This window comes from Otolemur garnettii, unplaced genomic scaffold (genome assembly GCF_000181295.1).
Source record: "Otolemur garnettii isolate 467f Iridium unplaced genomic scaffold, OtoGar3 scaffold00151, whole genome shotgun sequence".
NCBI lineage: Eukaryota > Metazoa > Chordata > Mammalia > Primates > Galagidae > Otolemur > Otolemur garnettii.
This window is the reverse complement of record NW_003852546.1, coordinates 105,935-122,067: the sequence shown is the minus strand read 5'-3', so window position 1 is coordinate 122,067 and position 16,133 is coordinate 105,935. Positions and strand designations below refer to the sequence as shown.

Sequence of the window (16,133 nt, the reverse complement as noted above, 5' to 3'; positions counted from 1 at the left end):
CCAGCTACTCCAGAGGCTGAGGCAACAGAATTGCCTACGCCCAGGAGTTGGAGGTTGCTGTGAGCTGTGTGATGCCATAGCACTGTACTGAGGGCGATAAAGTGAGACTCTTGTCTCAAGAAAAAAAAAGAGCAAGGAAAGGGCAAGGACAATGATTGAACCTTTAATCCCAACACTTTGGGAGACCACAGTGGAAGGATCATTTGGAGTCAGGAGTTGGAGACCAGCCTGGGCAGCATAGTAAGACCCTGTCTCTTAAAAAAAAAAAAATAGCATTAACCAGGCTTGGTTGTGCACACTGACAGTCCAGCTTCTGTGAAGGCTGAGGCAGGAGGATTACTTGAGACCAGGAATTCAGGGCCCCAATGACCTATGATTGCACTACTGCACTCCAGCCTAGGCAACAGAGTGAGAGCCTGTCTCTAAAAAAAAAAAAAAGTAAGAAAGAGGCTCGGTGCCTGTAACTCAGTGGCTAGGGCATCAGCCCCACACACCAGAGCTGGCATTTAAATCCAGCCTTGGCCTGCCAAACAACAATGACAACAACAACAAAAAAATAGCCAGGCGTTGTGGCAGGCAGCTATAGTCCCAGCTACTTGGGAGGCTAAGGCAAGAGAATCACTTCAGTCCAAGAATTGGAGGTTGCTGTGAACTATGACATCACAGCACTCTACTGACGGTGACGAAGTGAGACTGTCTCAAAAAAAAGAAAGAACGAACAGAGATTCTAGACACTGCTGCCTGGGATCAGTCATATCCAAGATCAGTTTCTTAGACAAGTCACTTCAACTTTCAGACCCTCAGTGATGGTAATAATGTCTTTTATATGCCTTAATTAGCTGTTAAACTAAGAATTACAATTCTGATCAAAAACATTTATTTTGGGACCAGGCACAGTGGCTCACACCTCTAATCCTAGCACTCTAGGAGACCAAGTCAGGAGGATCACTTGAGCTCAGGCATTTGAGACTAGCCTTAACAAAAGTGAGACTCCATCTCTATTTATGTAGATATATTTTTGAGACAGAGTCTCATTTTGTCCCCTGGGTAGAGTGCTGTGGCATCATAGCTCACAGTGACCTCAAACTCTTGTATTCAAGTGATTCTGTTGTCTCAGGCCTCACCCCCCAAGCCCCCACTCTGAGTAGCTAGGACTCTGCCACAATGCCCTGCTATTTTATATTTTATATTTTTTATTTTTTATTTTATTCTATTTTTTGAGACAGAGTCTCACTTTGTCAACCTCTGTAGAGTGCTGTGATGTCATAGCTCACAGCAACCTCCAATTCTTGGACTGAAGTGATCCTCCTGCCTCAGCCTCCCAAGTAGCTGGGATTATAGGCACCTACCACAATAACCAGCTATTTTTAGAGACAGGGTCTCAGTCTTGCTTAGGCTGGTCTCAAACCTGTGAGCTCAGGGCAATCCACCAGCCTTGGCCTTGTAGAGTGCTGGGATTACAGGCGTGAGCCACCACACCTGGCCTGCTTCTCCATTCTTGTCATGCTTTACTAAGAAGAATGTTCCACCTCCATCCAGGTTAATACACAAGATACGTTTTTTTTCTATTTTTTAAAAATATGAATAGAGCTGTGGCTTTGGGGGGGGTGTCTCCAAAAAAAAAAAAAGTATGGAGAAGCAAGAATCCATTGTACTCAGTTATAATATGAGGGCAGTAGATGAGCTAATACAAGGGGTAGGGGAGGGGAATAAGGGAGAGGGGAGAGGGAAAGAAGGAAGGAGATGGGGGGTCATGGTGTATGGCATAGCTCTTAGGGGTGAGACATAATTATGAGAGACTTGATCTGACAGATGCAGTCAGTATAACCTAATTCTTTGTACCCTCAATGAATCACAAACAATAAAAAAAAGTATGTATAAAAAAAGGAAAAAAATGGCAGTGCCTGTGTCTCAATGAGTAGGGCTCTGGCCCCATATACCAAGGGTAGTGGGTTCAAACCTGGCCCTGGCCAAACTGCAACAGCAACCAAAAAATAGCCGGGTATTGTGGCAGGTGCCTATAGTCCCAGCTACTCGGGAGGCTGAGGTAAGAGAATTGCCTAAGCCCAAGAACTGGAGGTTGCTGTGAGCTATGATGCCATGGCACTCCACCAAGTGAGACTCTGTCTCTAAAAAAAAAGAAAAGAAAAAACTTATGAAAAAGAAAAAAAATTATTTTTATTTATTTATTTTTTGAGACAGAGTCTCATTTTGTCGCCCTTGGTAGAGTGCGGAGGCATCACAGCTCACAGCAAACTCAAACTCTTGGGCTTAAATGATTCTCTTGCCTCAGCCTCCCAAGTAGCTGGGACTACGGGCATCTGCCACAATGCCTAGCTATTTTTTTGTTGAAGTTGTAATTGTTGTTTGGCAGGCCAAGGCTGAATTTGAACTCGCCAGCTCTGATGTATGTGGCTGGCACCCTAGCTGCTGAGCTACAGGCACCAAGCCTAGTTTTATTTATTAATACTAAAATTTTGGAATCAATTGTATGATGACTGATGTTTATTATTAAGCCAGGCCACATGCCTTACAGATATTGTCTCTAACCCTCACAACAAGTGCAATATTGATATTACCTGCCTTTTTTTTTTTCTTTTAGAGCCAGAGTCTGACTTTGTCGTCCTCAGTATAGTACTGTGGCATCACAGCTCACAGCAACCTCCAGCTCCTGGGCTTACTTAATTCTCATGCCTCAGCCTCCCAAGTAGCTGGGACTACAGGCGCCCACCATAAAGCCCAGCTGTTTTTTTGTTGCAGTTTGGCCTGGTCGGGTTTGAACCCACCACCCTTGGTATATGGGGTCGGCGCCCTCCTCTCTGAGCCACAGGTGCCACCCAACATTACCTGCCTTTTATAGATGAGAAAAATGAGGCACAGAAATATGCTGAGGACTTGTCATCAAAATATTGCTAAAAAACCCATAATATATATCTTGAGTAATTACTAAAAATATCCTTTGATAGGGTGGCACCTGTGGCTCAAAGGAGTAGGGCACTGGCCCCATAGGCTGGAGGTGGTGGGTTCAAACCCAGCCCCGGCCAAAAACAGTAAAAAAAAAAAAAAAAATTTATATATATATATATCCTTTGATATACCTATTTAGAAAGTGAATGCTATGAACATCCTTAGAATTTTCTTTAACTTCATTTAATCTTTATCTGCTGTGTATATTTGGTCACTAAATCCTGTCAATTATTTTTACCAAGAAGTCTTCCAGATGTATCTCATCCTCTTTATTCCCATGGCCAAGAGGCTGGATTAAGCTTCCCTTACTCCCTGTATGATCCCCATACCTTCCAATCTAGCTATCTTCCTAAACTGGACTAATTTTAGGTTTTCCCTGCCATACTTAAGATGTAGAAACCAGCAGCATCAAGTTGATACAAAGAATTGCTTAACATGGGCACAGGGCCACTGTCTGTCTTGGCTCTCATGTTAATGCCTCAACCTAGCATGTCTCTGTAGTATCTTTTAGATAAGAAATATCCACTGCAGTTGATATCCCTGATGGGTTACTAAGTTGTGAGATATATTGACATTTGTTACTAATGTCATTTAAAGTCCTGAAATTTGCAAGATTATTAATATCAATTAATAGATCTATTAATAACAGTTATTAATAGAACAGATTCAAATTATCTTAATGATAAACAACTCTGTCTATGCTTTGTGAGTGCAAAGAAAAGGATCAGACTACAGCAAATGTGCCATCATTTGCATGTAACCCTAACTAAACCTTGCCTCTTATGTATCACAATGGACAGCTGTCATGCCATATGTGAGAATATGGGTACAGTGGGTCACACCTATAATCCCAGTACTCTGGGAGTCTGAGGTGGATGGATTGCTTGAGCTCAAGAGGGCAAGACCAGCCTGAGCAAGAGCAAGACCCAGTCTCTACTAAAAATAGAAAAATTAGCCAGAAGTTGTGGCAGTCACCTATAGTCCCAGCTGCTTGGGAGGCTGAAGCAAAAGGATCACTTGAGCTCATGTGTTTGAGGTTGCTGTGAGCTAGACTAATGCCATAGCACTCTAGCCTGGGCAACAGAGTGAGACTCTGTCTCCAAAAAAACCGCCCAAATGTTGAAAACTGGTTGTTCTTCCATTGGTTTCCATTAACTACTGCTGGCATGTACTTGACTAGTTCAAAAATATAAGTATCTCCCTCAATTCCTACCTTTTTTTAGCTTTATAAAACTGGGACTCCAAGCCTGTACACTCTTTTCCCATTGGACTGGCTTCTAGCTAAGACAATCAAGAAGGAAAGCATATACTTTTGAGGCTGCTGATACGGGGGTCTCTTAAGTCTTCCTTGTTCTTTGTGAATCATACCACTGCTATATTTTTTGGTTCCAGATATTCTTGGAAAACTTGGAACATGAAGACACTTTTGTGTATCTGTCTGCAATTCAGGGTAAGTTAGTCTTGGAAAAGGACTTTGAGTCTTGGACCAAAGATTATATCATGTTTGCACAAAATCTGTACAGTCATAAAGCCACAAGACTGCTGGTCAATTCATCCACCTTTCTGCTTCCTAGCCAGGACACGTTAAATAATAATAACAACATTCCTGGAGGGTTCCCAAAAGGTCCCTGTGGAGTTTCAGTGTCCCTAATAGTAAGGAAATGTTTATTAATGTTGACTTATTCTATAGATCAAATTCCATTTCTAATTCAAGGAAATAAAGAATGGCTTACACATGAGCTCTTACTACATTGACCATTTATGTTACTTAATTACAGTCTCTTTGCTCTCAGTTCAAGCTAAAAGAATCTCATAGTATTTAATATTTTTTCATCAAAACATTTTATACAATAATTTTATTTCTTTTTATGGTTCTTTGTTTTTCTACTCATTTCCATTAATTTGTGGATTCTAAATGTAGAGAATTAGGTGCTCTCCCCAGACATGATGAAAAGTCAGAATTTTATTTTTTTTTAAGATAGTCTTATTTTGTCGCCCTCAGTAGACTGCCGTGGCATCACAGCTCATAGCATCCTCAAACTCTTGGGCTTAAGAGATCCTCTTGCCTCAGCCTCCTAAGTAGCGGGGACTACAGATGCCTGCCACAATACCCAGCTATTTATTTTAAGGACGAGGTCTTGCTCTTGCTCAGGCTGGTCTTAAACTCCTGAGTGTAGATGATCTACCTGCCTTGGCCCCCTAGAGTGCTAGGATTACAGGTGTGAGCCACCACACCTGCCCCCAGAAGTCAGAATTAACTTCCTTTCTCTTGGTTTTGACGTGCAGTATAGTTGCTAAGAGCTGGGGTCCTAGAGGCAGACCACCTAGGTGCATCTCCCCACTCTCCTGCTTCTCAGCCATAGCTTTGGTAATTTGGACTCTGACAAATTACTCAATCCCTGTGGGCTTTGATTTCTTGTTTCCGAAAAGGAGACTAAGTAGGAATGTAAAATGGTATAGCCACTTTGGAAAACAGTCTGAAGTTCTTCAAAGATAAACATAACGTTACCACTCAGCCAAAATTCTACTCCTAGGTATAGACTTGAGAGAAATGAAAACATATTTCTACATAAAAACTTACGTGTGGGCTCGTCGCCTGTGGCTCAAGTGGCTAAGGCGCCAGCCATATACACCTAAGGTGGCGGGTTCAAATCTAGCCCAGGCCCGCCAAAACAACAATGATGGCTGCAACCAAAAAAATAGCTGGGCGTTGTGGTGGGTTCCTGTGGTCCCAGCTACTTGGGAGGCTGAGGCAGGAGACTCTCTTGAGCCTAAAAGTTGGAGGTTGCTGTGAGCTGTGATGCCATGACACTCCACCCAGGGGGATAGCTTGAGGCTCTGACTCAAAAAACAAAAAACTTATGTGTGAATGTTCAAGAAGTATTATTCACAATAGCCCCAAAGTGGAAACAACCTATAATCCATCAGTTGATGAGTGGATAAACAAAATGTGGTATACTTATAATGGAGTATTATTCAGCTTTAAAAATTAATGAAGTACTACTGATATATACTACAGCAGGGATGAATCTTAAAAGCATATTACATGAAAGACACTGGTCACAAAATACAGTAGAACCTCTGTGAGTTGACCATCGAAGGGCCTACAACAAGCTGGTCAACATTCAAAGGTGGTCAACACAAGGCAGTAGGCCTACTGTGCTGATACATATGTGTGGTATATGTCTGGTCTATGAAAATTAGGTTAACTTAAGGAGGTGGTCAACTGTGGAGGTTCCACTGTACTACATTTTGTATGATTTCATTTATGTGAAATGTCTAGAATAGGCAAAATTATGGAGATAAAATAAATTAGTGGTTGCCTAGGGGTGAGGGTAAAGGGGGTGATTGTTGAGGGTGACAGCTGAAGGGTATGAGATTTCTTTCTGGGTGATAAAAATGTTCTGAAATTGATTGTGGTAGGGGTCGTACAACTCCGTGAGTGTGCTAGGAACCATTGAGTTGTATACTTTAAATGGGTGAATTGTATGATACATGAATTATATCTATCTATATAAAGCTATTACTAAAAAAAAAACAAAACAGTAAAACATAATAAGAAGGGAGAGGGCTGAAACTGTCGGAGCCTAAAGAGATAGGATGACTAAGTGTAAAGTGGTAGATGGGATCCTGGAACAGAAAAAGGACATTAGGGAAAACTAAAGTAATCTGAATAAATTATGGACTTTAGTTGATAATGGAGTATCAATATTATTTCAATAATTGTGACAGATACATCATATAAATGTATATTTGGGGCAACTGGCTATAGAGTACAGGCACTGTTCAGGTTTCGAATACCCCAACTTACAGCATTTCATACTTGCAAATGGCTTCCCAAGCCTCCCCATTAGGATAATATATAATTAAACAGTTAAAATAATAATCTGGGAACTAGTTTCTTCCACATATGAAAACAAACTTGCATGTAAGTGGTTTGTGGGCACAACATTTTTACACTAGCAGCTACTCGCACAGATACGTAGAGAAACAGCTGATAGAAACATAAACATGAAGAATAAGAAGATCCCGAGCAAAGAAAGTTTACAACAGAGGAATTAGCTGAAGCCTTTTGTCTCATGGAAGCAGGACTTGCTAAGCTTGAGGAGCAAGATCCTAACAGGGAGCAGTTTACCTGCCAGTTAGTGAGAGCATCAGCTAGCTGCTACAAGCCCATTTATGATGAAAAAAAGAAAAAGACTGCAGACAACTCTAAAACCGTTTTCAAGAAACTGACTTCAGTGGTGAGCTCCCCTCCTCCAGCAATAGAATTAATCCTGATTCTCCAGCCTCCACTCCATCCTCTCTGGCACCATTTCTACTATCATCTTTCTACTGTTAGCCTACCTTCTTGCCTCAAAAATGCCCCTTCCAGTAAGCAAGACAATGATGTAACATTAGGTGAGTGTTAGCCTTTGATATTCTTTTTTGAAATTTCTCCTATCTCTTATCTAAACTTTTTTTTTCTTGAGATAGGGTCTTGCTCTGTCATCTGGCTGTGGCATCAGCCTACTTCACAGCTACCTCAAACTCCTGGACTCAAGAGATCCTCCTGCCCCAGCTAGAGTATCCCAAGTAGCTGGGACTACAGGCAGATGCCACCACACACAGCTAATTTATCTATTTTTTGTAAAGACAGGGTCTCACTCTTGCACAGTCTGGTCTTGAACTCCTGGCCTCAAATAATCCTCCTACCTCAGCCTCCTAAAGTGCTAAGATTACAGGTATGAGCCATTGTGCCTGGCCTAAACTTTTTGTATGAATTTATTTTTATGTTCTGTTTGCCTGAATTGAAAGAAAGCATAATAGTTTCTGTAACTTCTTATTACGGTACAGGAGTATTATTATTACAGTATTAGTCTATATTATTATTACCACATCTGGGCCATTATAGTATTATTATTGTTGTTATTACTGTATACACACTGTTTATCAGGGACCTGAGCTCTTTACAAATCTGACCTAAAGACCTTCTCAGGAACATATATCATCCGTAACCTGGAGATTGCCTATATATGGAAACTATACTATATTCTCAATAATTCTGTAATCTAAGACTTTTTATCATAAAAAGTTTATATAGTTTGGGTGCGGTAGCTCACAACTGTAATCCTAGCACGCTTGGGAGGCTGAGGCAGGAGGATTGCTTGAGCCCAGGAGTTTGAGGTTGCTGTAAGCTGGGCTGATGCCATGGCACTCTAGCCTGGGGCAGCAATATGAGACTCTGTCTCCAAGAAAATAAAAAATAAAAATTTTATGTAGAAAAAGGAAGCTAATATTAGGATTAAATGAGTTAATTAATACTTTAAAAATGCTCAGCACATGGTGTTCAATATGTTAGCAATTGTTATTTTAGTGTTATCATCTTCCTAATCATCACTGTTACTCCTACTATTAGATTACTAGGAAATAATGTGAAGATCTGTGTAACGTCTCAAATCTAAAGCTTGAATAGGCCAATTCCATCAGTTAGGCATTGATATTTAATAAACTATCCCAAAACTCAGTGGCAAAACACTAATCCTTTATTATGGCTCACACATCTGTAACCAATTGTTCTTATCTGGTCTTGGTTAGGCAGCTCTGCTTCTAACTTCAGGTTAACAGGCCAGCTGTGGTGGTTCTGCTGCACATGGTCCTAATCATCCCTGGGCCAGTGGCTTACCAGGGCATGTTCCTCACGATGACGGCAGAAGTGTCAGAGAGAAGCATCATCCTGAGAGCAGGCATCTGTTTCCTCAGCTTTATTCTGTCAGCTACAGCAAGTCATGTGGCTCAACCCAAAAGTCCAAAGGGTGAAGTGGGACAGACTGTCAAGTCATATAGCAAAGAACTTGGATGCAGGGAGGGTTAAACAATTGACACCATTGGTCGGGTGTGATGGCTCACACCTGTGATCCCAGCACTCTGAGAGGCTGAAGCAGGTGGATTGCCTTGAGCTCAGGAGTGAACTAGAGCATCCTGAGCCAGAGTGAGACCTTGTCTCTACTAAAAGTAGAAAAACTAGCCTGGTGTTGTGGCAGGTGCCTGTAGTCCTAGCTACTCAGAGTTTGAGGTTGCTATGTGCTATGATGCCATGGCGCTCTATCTAGGGTAACAGAGTGAGATTCTGTCTCAAAACAAACAAAAAAAAAAGAATTGACACCAGTTGTATAGTTCTTCACACTGATGTGTTCTCTTTACCTCTCAAAGGCACAAAAGCATGTGCAGGTCCTTACCGGCTATTCTTTCTGGGTATAATTTGGGTGAGCTCTGTACTGGCTTTGAAGTATTAGAAGCTTAAGCGAGCTGGCAGAGGAGAAAGCATACAGAGATGAAGGTGTGGGCCTTGGGAGTCTGTCTTTATTCAACAAGCATATATTGCTTGTTTAAATACCTACTGTATTCAAAATACTTTATATTGACTGTTGTGATTAGGTTAAAAAGCAAAAGGAGAATTCTTTAAAAGAGAAAAAATGACTGCCTAAGGCCAGGCAGGGTGGCTCATGCCTATAATCCTAGCACTTTGGGAGGCCGAGGAGGATGGATTGCCTGAGCTCAGGAGTTTGAGACTACTTGAGCAAGAGTGAGACTGCATCTCAAAGTAAGATTCTGCCTCAAAAAAAAAAAAAAAAAAAAAGACTACCTAATAGAAGTAAAAGACAACTAGGTAAGAGCAGAATCCCTAAGAGTAGAGGGTTTCAAAGGAGAAAGTAATTCTCTGCAGCCAACAGGTCAAAGAGGTCAGCAATTGAGATAGGCCTGAGGGCTCAGTAGGACTCAAGAGGCCACAAAGGCCATGAGCGATACTCAGATAAATCAATGAAGCAAGAACCTACTATGCCTATAATTAGTTAAGTCTCAGAAAATATGTCATCCTGCACTTTTCCCAAGAAACTATAATACTATCAAGAAGATGGTTTTCATTGATTTTTTTTTTTTTTTTTTAAGGACTGGGTTTTTGGGAAATGGTAACATGTCATTCTAATGTTGCAACATTGCTGTTTGGAATAAGCATCTTAGCTGATTAACCCATTGAGCTCATTAGTCTCAAGGGTATGCTATACAATCACAACTGTTGGTGTTGTGTTTGTTTTTAGAAATTTTAATTGGTGTGCAAATCAGTTAGTAGCTAATTTGGCGATGAAGAGCCTGGGAGGTAGAGGTATAATTTCTCTTCTTAGCTCCCCCAGATAGACAAGTTAGAACTAATTAATGTTTTTGGTGTTTGTAACATGCACTTAAAAGCCAAGGCCTTGGGTGAATTTCCCATTAAGGAAGGAAGGAGATGAATTTTCCCACCTACACTGCCAGTGTAGCTTGCCCAGGCCAAAAGAACTCCAGGGACAAAGCCACTCTGGACTCCCAGTCGGACAAGGCCAGCCCACATGTCCTGGAGTACAAGAGATGCCTGGGTGTGGTTTGAGTAACATTTAGTTATGGGGACTGTGCATGTTTAAAGTGTCCTTTTCTAGGCTGCCTAAATGGCTCCATGGGAACATTGCAGTATACTTCTTACTTCATTTATTGATATTTTGGATTTCTTTTATAATTTTCACCAACTCTTTCTGTAGTCTAGTCAGAGAGTAGAGTGGAATTAAATAAACTTATTCAAGAGCTATTTATTGATGCCTGACTTAGGAATTCCTGATGTATATAGTATCTGGAACAACAATCTAAGAATTAACTGCCTTATGATTTTTTTTTTTTTTTTTTTTTTTTTTTTTTTTGAGACAGAGCCTCAAGCTGTCCCCCTGGGTAGAGTGCCGTGGCATTACAGCTCACAGCAACCTCCAACTCCTGGGCTCAAGCGAGTCTCCTGCCTCCGCCTCCCAAGTAGCTGGGACCACAGGCGCCCGCCACAACGCCCGGCTATTTTTTGGTTGCAGCCGTCATTGTTGTTTGGCGGGTCCAGGCTGGGGATTCGAACCCGCCACCTTAGGTGTACGTGGCTGGCGCCTTAGCCGGTTGAGCTATAGGCGCCGAGCCAACTGCCTTATGATTAAATGTTAATTTTATGGAAAACTGTATAGCTCTTGAGAAAGTATGATTGATTTAGTTACTCTAAGCAGGTGCTCCTGGGTACTCAGTAGCAACTGCTTCAGTTACAGAATTATGTACAAAGTTACTGAATTTCACTTACCATATAGAGTTCACAGATGGAGGACTTTATCTTAAACAGACTGGTATTGATGTCTCTCCTTTTTCTACTCCTTGTATATTTCTTTTTCGTTGTTTTTATCATCATCATTATTGCACAAGTAATGCAGTCTCATTGTTTCTTAAAAAATTTAAATGACAAGTATATAAGATAAAAGGTGGAAGTCCTTCTCTTTTCTAAAATAGGAGTTAAGGGGTTGGACGCTGTGGCTCACACCTGTAATCTTAGCACTCTGGGAGGCCGAGACCGGTCAATCACCTGAGCTCAGGAGTTTGAGACCAACCTGAGCCAGAGTGAGACTCTGTCTCTAAAAATAGCCAGACATTATGGTGGGCACCTGTAGTCCCAGCTACTTAGAAGGCTGAGGCAAGAGAATCGTTTAAGCCCAAGAGTATGAGATTGCTGTGAGCTGTGATGCCATGGCACTCTGCCAAAGGGCAACAAAGTGAGACTCTGTCTCAAAAAATAAATAAAATAAAATATAATAGGCATTATCTATGTCCTTGAGAGTCCCACAATGTATACTGTATGTTTGGAGCATTTTTCACATTTCAATTTTAAAATAGATGTTCAGTAATGAATGTGATAAATAAGTGCTATTCTTCAATAAGATATTATAGCCAGAATTTTTTATCTGCTCATGTGTCCTCTTAGATACTTTCAATCATTTAAAGGGTATTTTGAAAGCAACAGTTGTATGTGGGGGATCCAGGTGATGCCTCTCAGTGTCAAAAGGATCTTTGAATAAAACTACCTGGCTTGTTAAAAAAAAACAAAAAACAAAAAACAACAACAACAAAAAAAAACCCACCCTGAGCCAAGCATGGGAGGTGAAAGTATGCCAGTGTGTGTAGAGTGAAGAGAATCTTGACATGCCCAAACGTATCACACCAGCTCTTCCTTTTAGAAAAGAGTTTTCAGCCAAGGGAGGGAAGGCAAAAGGCCCAGAAGGGGGAAAGTAGATACAAGATGAAATTGTTTTTACAAGTTTCAAACTGAGCAGAACTACAAGTCTTAACTTGTCAGGGACTGAACTCTCCACCTCATACTCAGATTTCTACCTCAAAGTTGAGAAACTATTAACTGAAAATAATTCTGTCTCTTGAAGGATCATCTAATTAGATCTGGCATTGAAATTTGGAATAGAGTCCTGTGAAATTTATCCTCTTCATTTGTGTCCTGGAAATAGGAAGATTTCTTTCTTTTTTTTTTTTTGAGACAGTCTCACTTTGCCACCCTTGGTAGAGTACCATACCATCATAGCTTACAGCAATCTCAAACTGTTGGGCTCAGGTGATCTTCTAGCCTCAGTCTCCCAAGAAGCTGGGATTACAGGTGCCTGCCACAATACCAGGCTATTTTTAGAGACAGGTCTTGCTCTTGCTTAGGCTGGTCTTGAACCCCTCAGCTCAGCAATCTGCCCACCTCAGCCTCCCAGAGTGCTAGGATTACAGGCATGAGCCACAGCGCCCAGCCTCAGAACATTTCTTTTATGTCCTGACCTAATTAACAAATTAGTATTTAGTAAATGTCTCCCATATGTGCTATCTCAGTAAATTCTTTAAATAGTTCTGGGAAGTAGATATTATCTCAATTTTTTAAAACTTCTTATTTGATATATAATTTATGGGCTTAAAATCCACCCAGTTAAACTGTGTAAGTCAATGGTTGTTAGTATATTTAAAGAGTTGTACAACCATCACCACTTTCTAATTTTGGAACATTTTTATCACCTCATACCCATTATCAGTCACTTCCTATTACTCATTCCCTCAGCGCTTGGCAATCTCTATGGATTTGCCTATTTTGGGCACCTCATCTACAGTAGAACCTTCAGAGCCGACCCCCCTCTTTACATTGACCACCTCCTTAAGTTGATCTAATTTTCATAGACCAGATGGACATGCACCACATGTACGTATCAGTACAACAGGCTTAGTTCCTTATGTTGACCACTGTACATTGAGCAATTTGTATAGTCCCTCGGGTGGTCAACTTACAGAGGTTCCACTGTAAACAGAATCATAATATGTGATCTCTTCTGTATATCTTTCATGTTAGCATAATGTCTTTGAGGTTTATGTTGTAGCATGCGTCAGCACTTCAATCCTTTTTATGACTGAATAGTATTCTGTTGTGTGGCTTAGCACCATTTTGTTTATCTGTTTATCAGTTGATAGACAGTTATTTCTACTTTTTGGCTATTATGAATGATATAGCTACAAACATTTGTATATAAGTTTTATGTGAACACATGTTTTCCTGAATATATACCTAGGAGTGGAATTGCTGGGTTGAGTAATAAGTCTGTTTATCCTGTTGAGGAACTGCCAGACTATTTTCCAAAACGTCTATACCATTTTCCATCCCTACCAGTGATATATGACAGTTCCAATTTCTCCACATCCTTGCCAATACTTGTTACTGTGTTTTTTTATTATAGCTGTCAAAACCAAATGAAATACAGAGGCAAATCTCTAAAATGTTTTAATTGGAAGCAAGAATCACAATTTGGGGCATACAGACAGAATGAGTGGTGTTCAGTATATTCAAAGAACAAAGAGAAGGTTGGAGGGCTTTTTTTTTGAGACAGAATCTCACTTTGTCGCCCTCAGTAGAGTGTGGTGGCATCATAGCTCACAACAACCTCAAACTCTTGGGCTCCAGTGATCCTCTTGTCTCGGCCTCCTGAGTAGCTGGGACTACAGGCACCCACCACAACGCTGGCTGTTTTTCAGAGATGGGGTCTCTGTTGCTCAAGCTGGTCTCAAACTCCTGGGCCAAGGAATGCACCCACCTCTACCTCCCAGAGTGCTAGGATTACAGGCAAGAACCACCATACCCTGACTGGAGTTTTTATAAGAAGAAGAAATGTTATTGTTTAAAATTTTCATTGGCACTAGTAAAGTTTTGGAGATCTGGCAAACTGGTGGGTATTAGCAATGGGTAAAACTAGTTTTAGGGTCACAGCAAGTTGTTTCATTACATTTCTCTCCCTGTTGATTAAGATCTTTTTTTGAAAGTATTGCTGATTAATTATTTTGAACTTAGGCTTAACTGTCCCTCTCTGCTAGGATGGACCGTCTTGTTTGTCTCTGTCTCATGTCATGGAGAAAGTATGTGGGCTTATGTCAGGGACCCAGGCCACTTTTGAGGAATAAAGAGACCAGAAGGGAAAATTTTCTCAGGGTATGTTTGTCTGGAGTTGGTTATCAAGTACTGCCTTACAAGTTCTGCAGGCATTAGCAATCATCTCAAAATGTTGGCCTGACATTATTTTTTGAGAGAGCTGGCTTTATGAAGGCTAGATAGGCAATAAGAACAAAGCTTAAAAATTATAATATTAAAAAATGACAGGGAGGTGCCTGTGGCTCAGTGAATAGGGCTTAAAATGACAGGGGCTTGGCTCCTGTGGCTCAAGTGGCTAAAAAGCCAGCCACATACACCTAAATTGGCGGGTTCAAATCCAGGCCAGGCCTGCCAAACAACAATGATGGCTGCAACCAAAAAATAGCCAGGCATTGTGGCAGGCGCCTGTGGTCCTAGCTACTTGGGAGACTGAGGCAGGAGACATGCTTGAGCCCAGGAGGTTGCTGTGAGCTGTGATGCCACGGCACTCTACCCAGGGGAATAGCCTGAGGCTCTGTCCCCCCCCCACCCAAAAAATGACAGGGAGGTGCCTGTGGCTCAGTGAGTAGGGCACCGGCCTCATATACCGAGGGTGGCGGGTTCAAACCCAGCCCCGGCCAAACTGCAACAACAACAACAACAACAAAAAATGACGATAATATAATAATACAATTTATGGGGCAGCACCTGTGGCTCAAAGGAGTAGGGCACCACCCCCATATGCTAGAGGTGGCAGGTTCAACCCCAGCCCCGGCCAAAAACTGCAAAAAAATATATATATATAATAAAATTTAGTTTGTGCAATGGTTTTAAACTAAGAACCTAAGCCTAAGGGCAACAAACTAAACAAATTAAAGCCCTTGAGGAAAACTGGGCAAGACCTATTGTAGCTAGGCCTGGAGTAACATTTCATGACTGGGTCAAATTTAAGTAGAGAATGCTAGCTTTATAAAAGGGACGACCAGTAAAATTGAACAATAAGTTGTATTATGGATATTGTCTTAAGTTTTTCACTAAACGGATGAAAAGAATTTTAGGTCAGGTTTTGTCAAATTACTTACAGCAGTATTGATTATGAAATTTTGATTATGGCATTGTACTGTCAAGAAAAAAGCTACCGTTAAGAGAGGTAAGAATTTCATTATGATACAGAGTCGTATTCTGACATCATAGAAAAAGTTGTTCATAGCATGGAAAATGTCAGCTTTCCATCCTGGTTTATAGTGTGAATGTCTCTGGTTATGGCTTCAGGTAGTTTGGTGAACTTTCCCTGTGGCCCATACATCAGGCATGACACTTTTTTGTTGTTGTTAACGATATTTGTTTTTCTTTAATTTATCTAGTTTTAACTTATAGGGCTTTAGAACTAAAACTAGAACTAGAGAAGTTAAATAGATTTCAGGAAGAAACAGTAGCTCCTATTTAGTAATTTTATGGAAGAAAATTGGATTGTAGGAACCTAAAAGAACGTAGGACTTAGTCTAGTGTATTGGAAATAACAAGAGCTCAAGCGAAATATTCTGTTTAGAGGTATATTATTGCTTTTTCTTAGAAACATGACTTTTTTTTTTTTTTACATTGATCACATAGGAATCTCACATTTAAAAATTTCTTGAGTCTAAGAAGCCAGACCAAGGCAGACTTTAGATTTTATTTATAGTCTTGAAGTCTCTGGGCCAGCCAGGAAGTGACAGTTTTCATTTACTTACTGTAAGGCTGGGAACCCTTAAAGTCAGACATTTTATGTATATTTTTAAATATGACATTTTAGTCAAAGCCTTGGTAAAATAACCAGTGTTTCTTTTTGAGACGGAGCCTCAAGCTATCCCCCTGGGTAGAGTGCCATGGCATCACCCTCATAGCAACCTCCAACTCCTGGGCTCAAGCGAGTCTCCTG

General features: G+C 40.8%; 1 protein-coding gene across 1 annotated transcript in view; it reads left to right on the top strand.

The window, feature by feature from the left end:
- Positions 1-16,133, top strand: part of TANGO6 (transport and golgi organization 6 homolog) — a gene marked incomplete at its 3' end in the record, with an annotated part of 158,372 nt that overhangs the window by 69,236 nt on the left and 73,003 nt on the right. Inside the window, exon 14 of the mRNA XM_023518916.1 lies at positions 4,360-4,417. Coding sequence (XP_023374684.1) covers positions 4,360-4,417 — 58 coding nt within the window. The remainder of the gene's footprint in view (positions 1-4,359; positions 4,418-16,133) is intronic.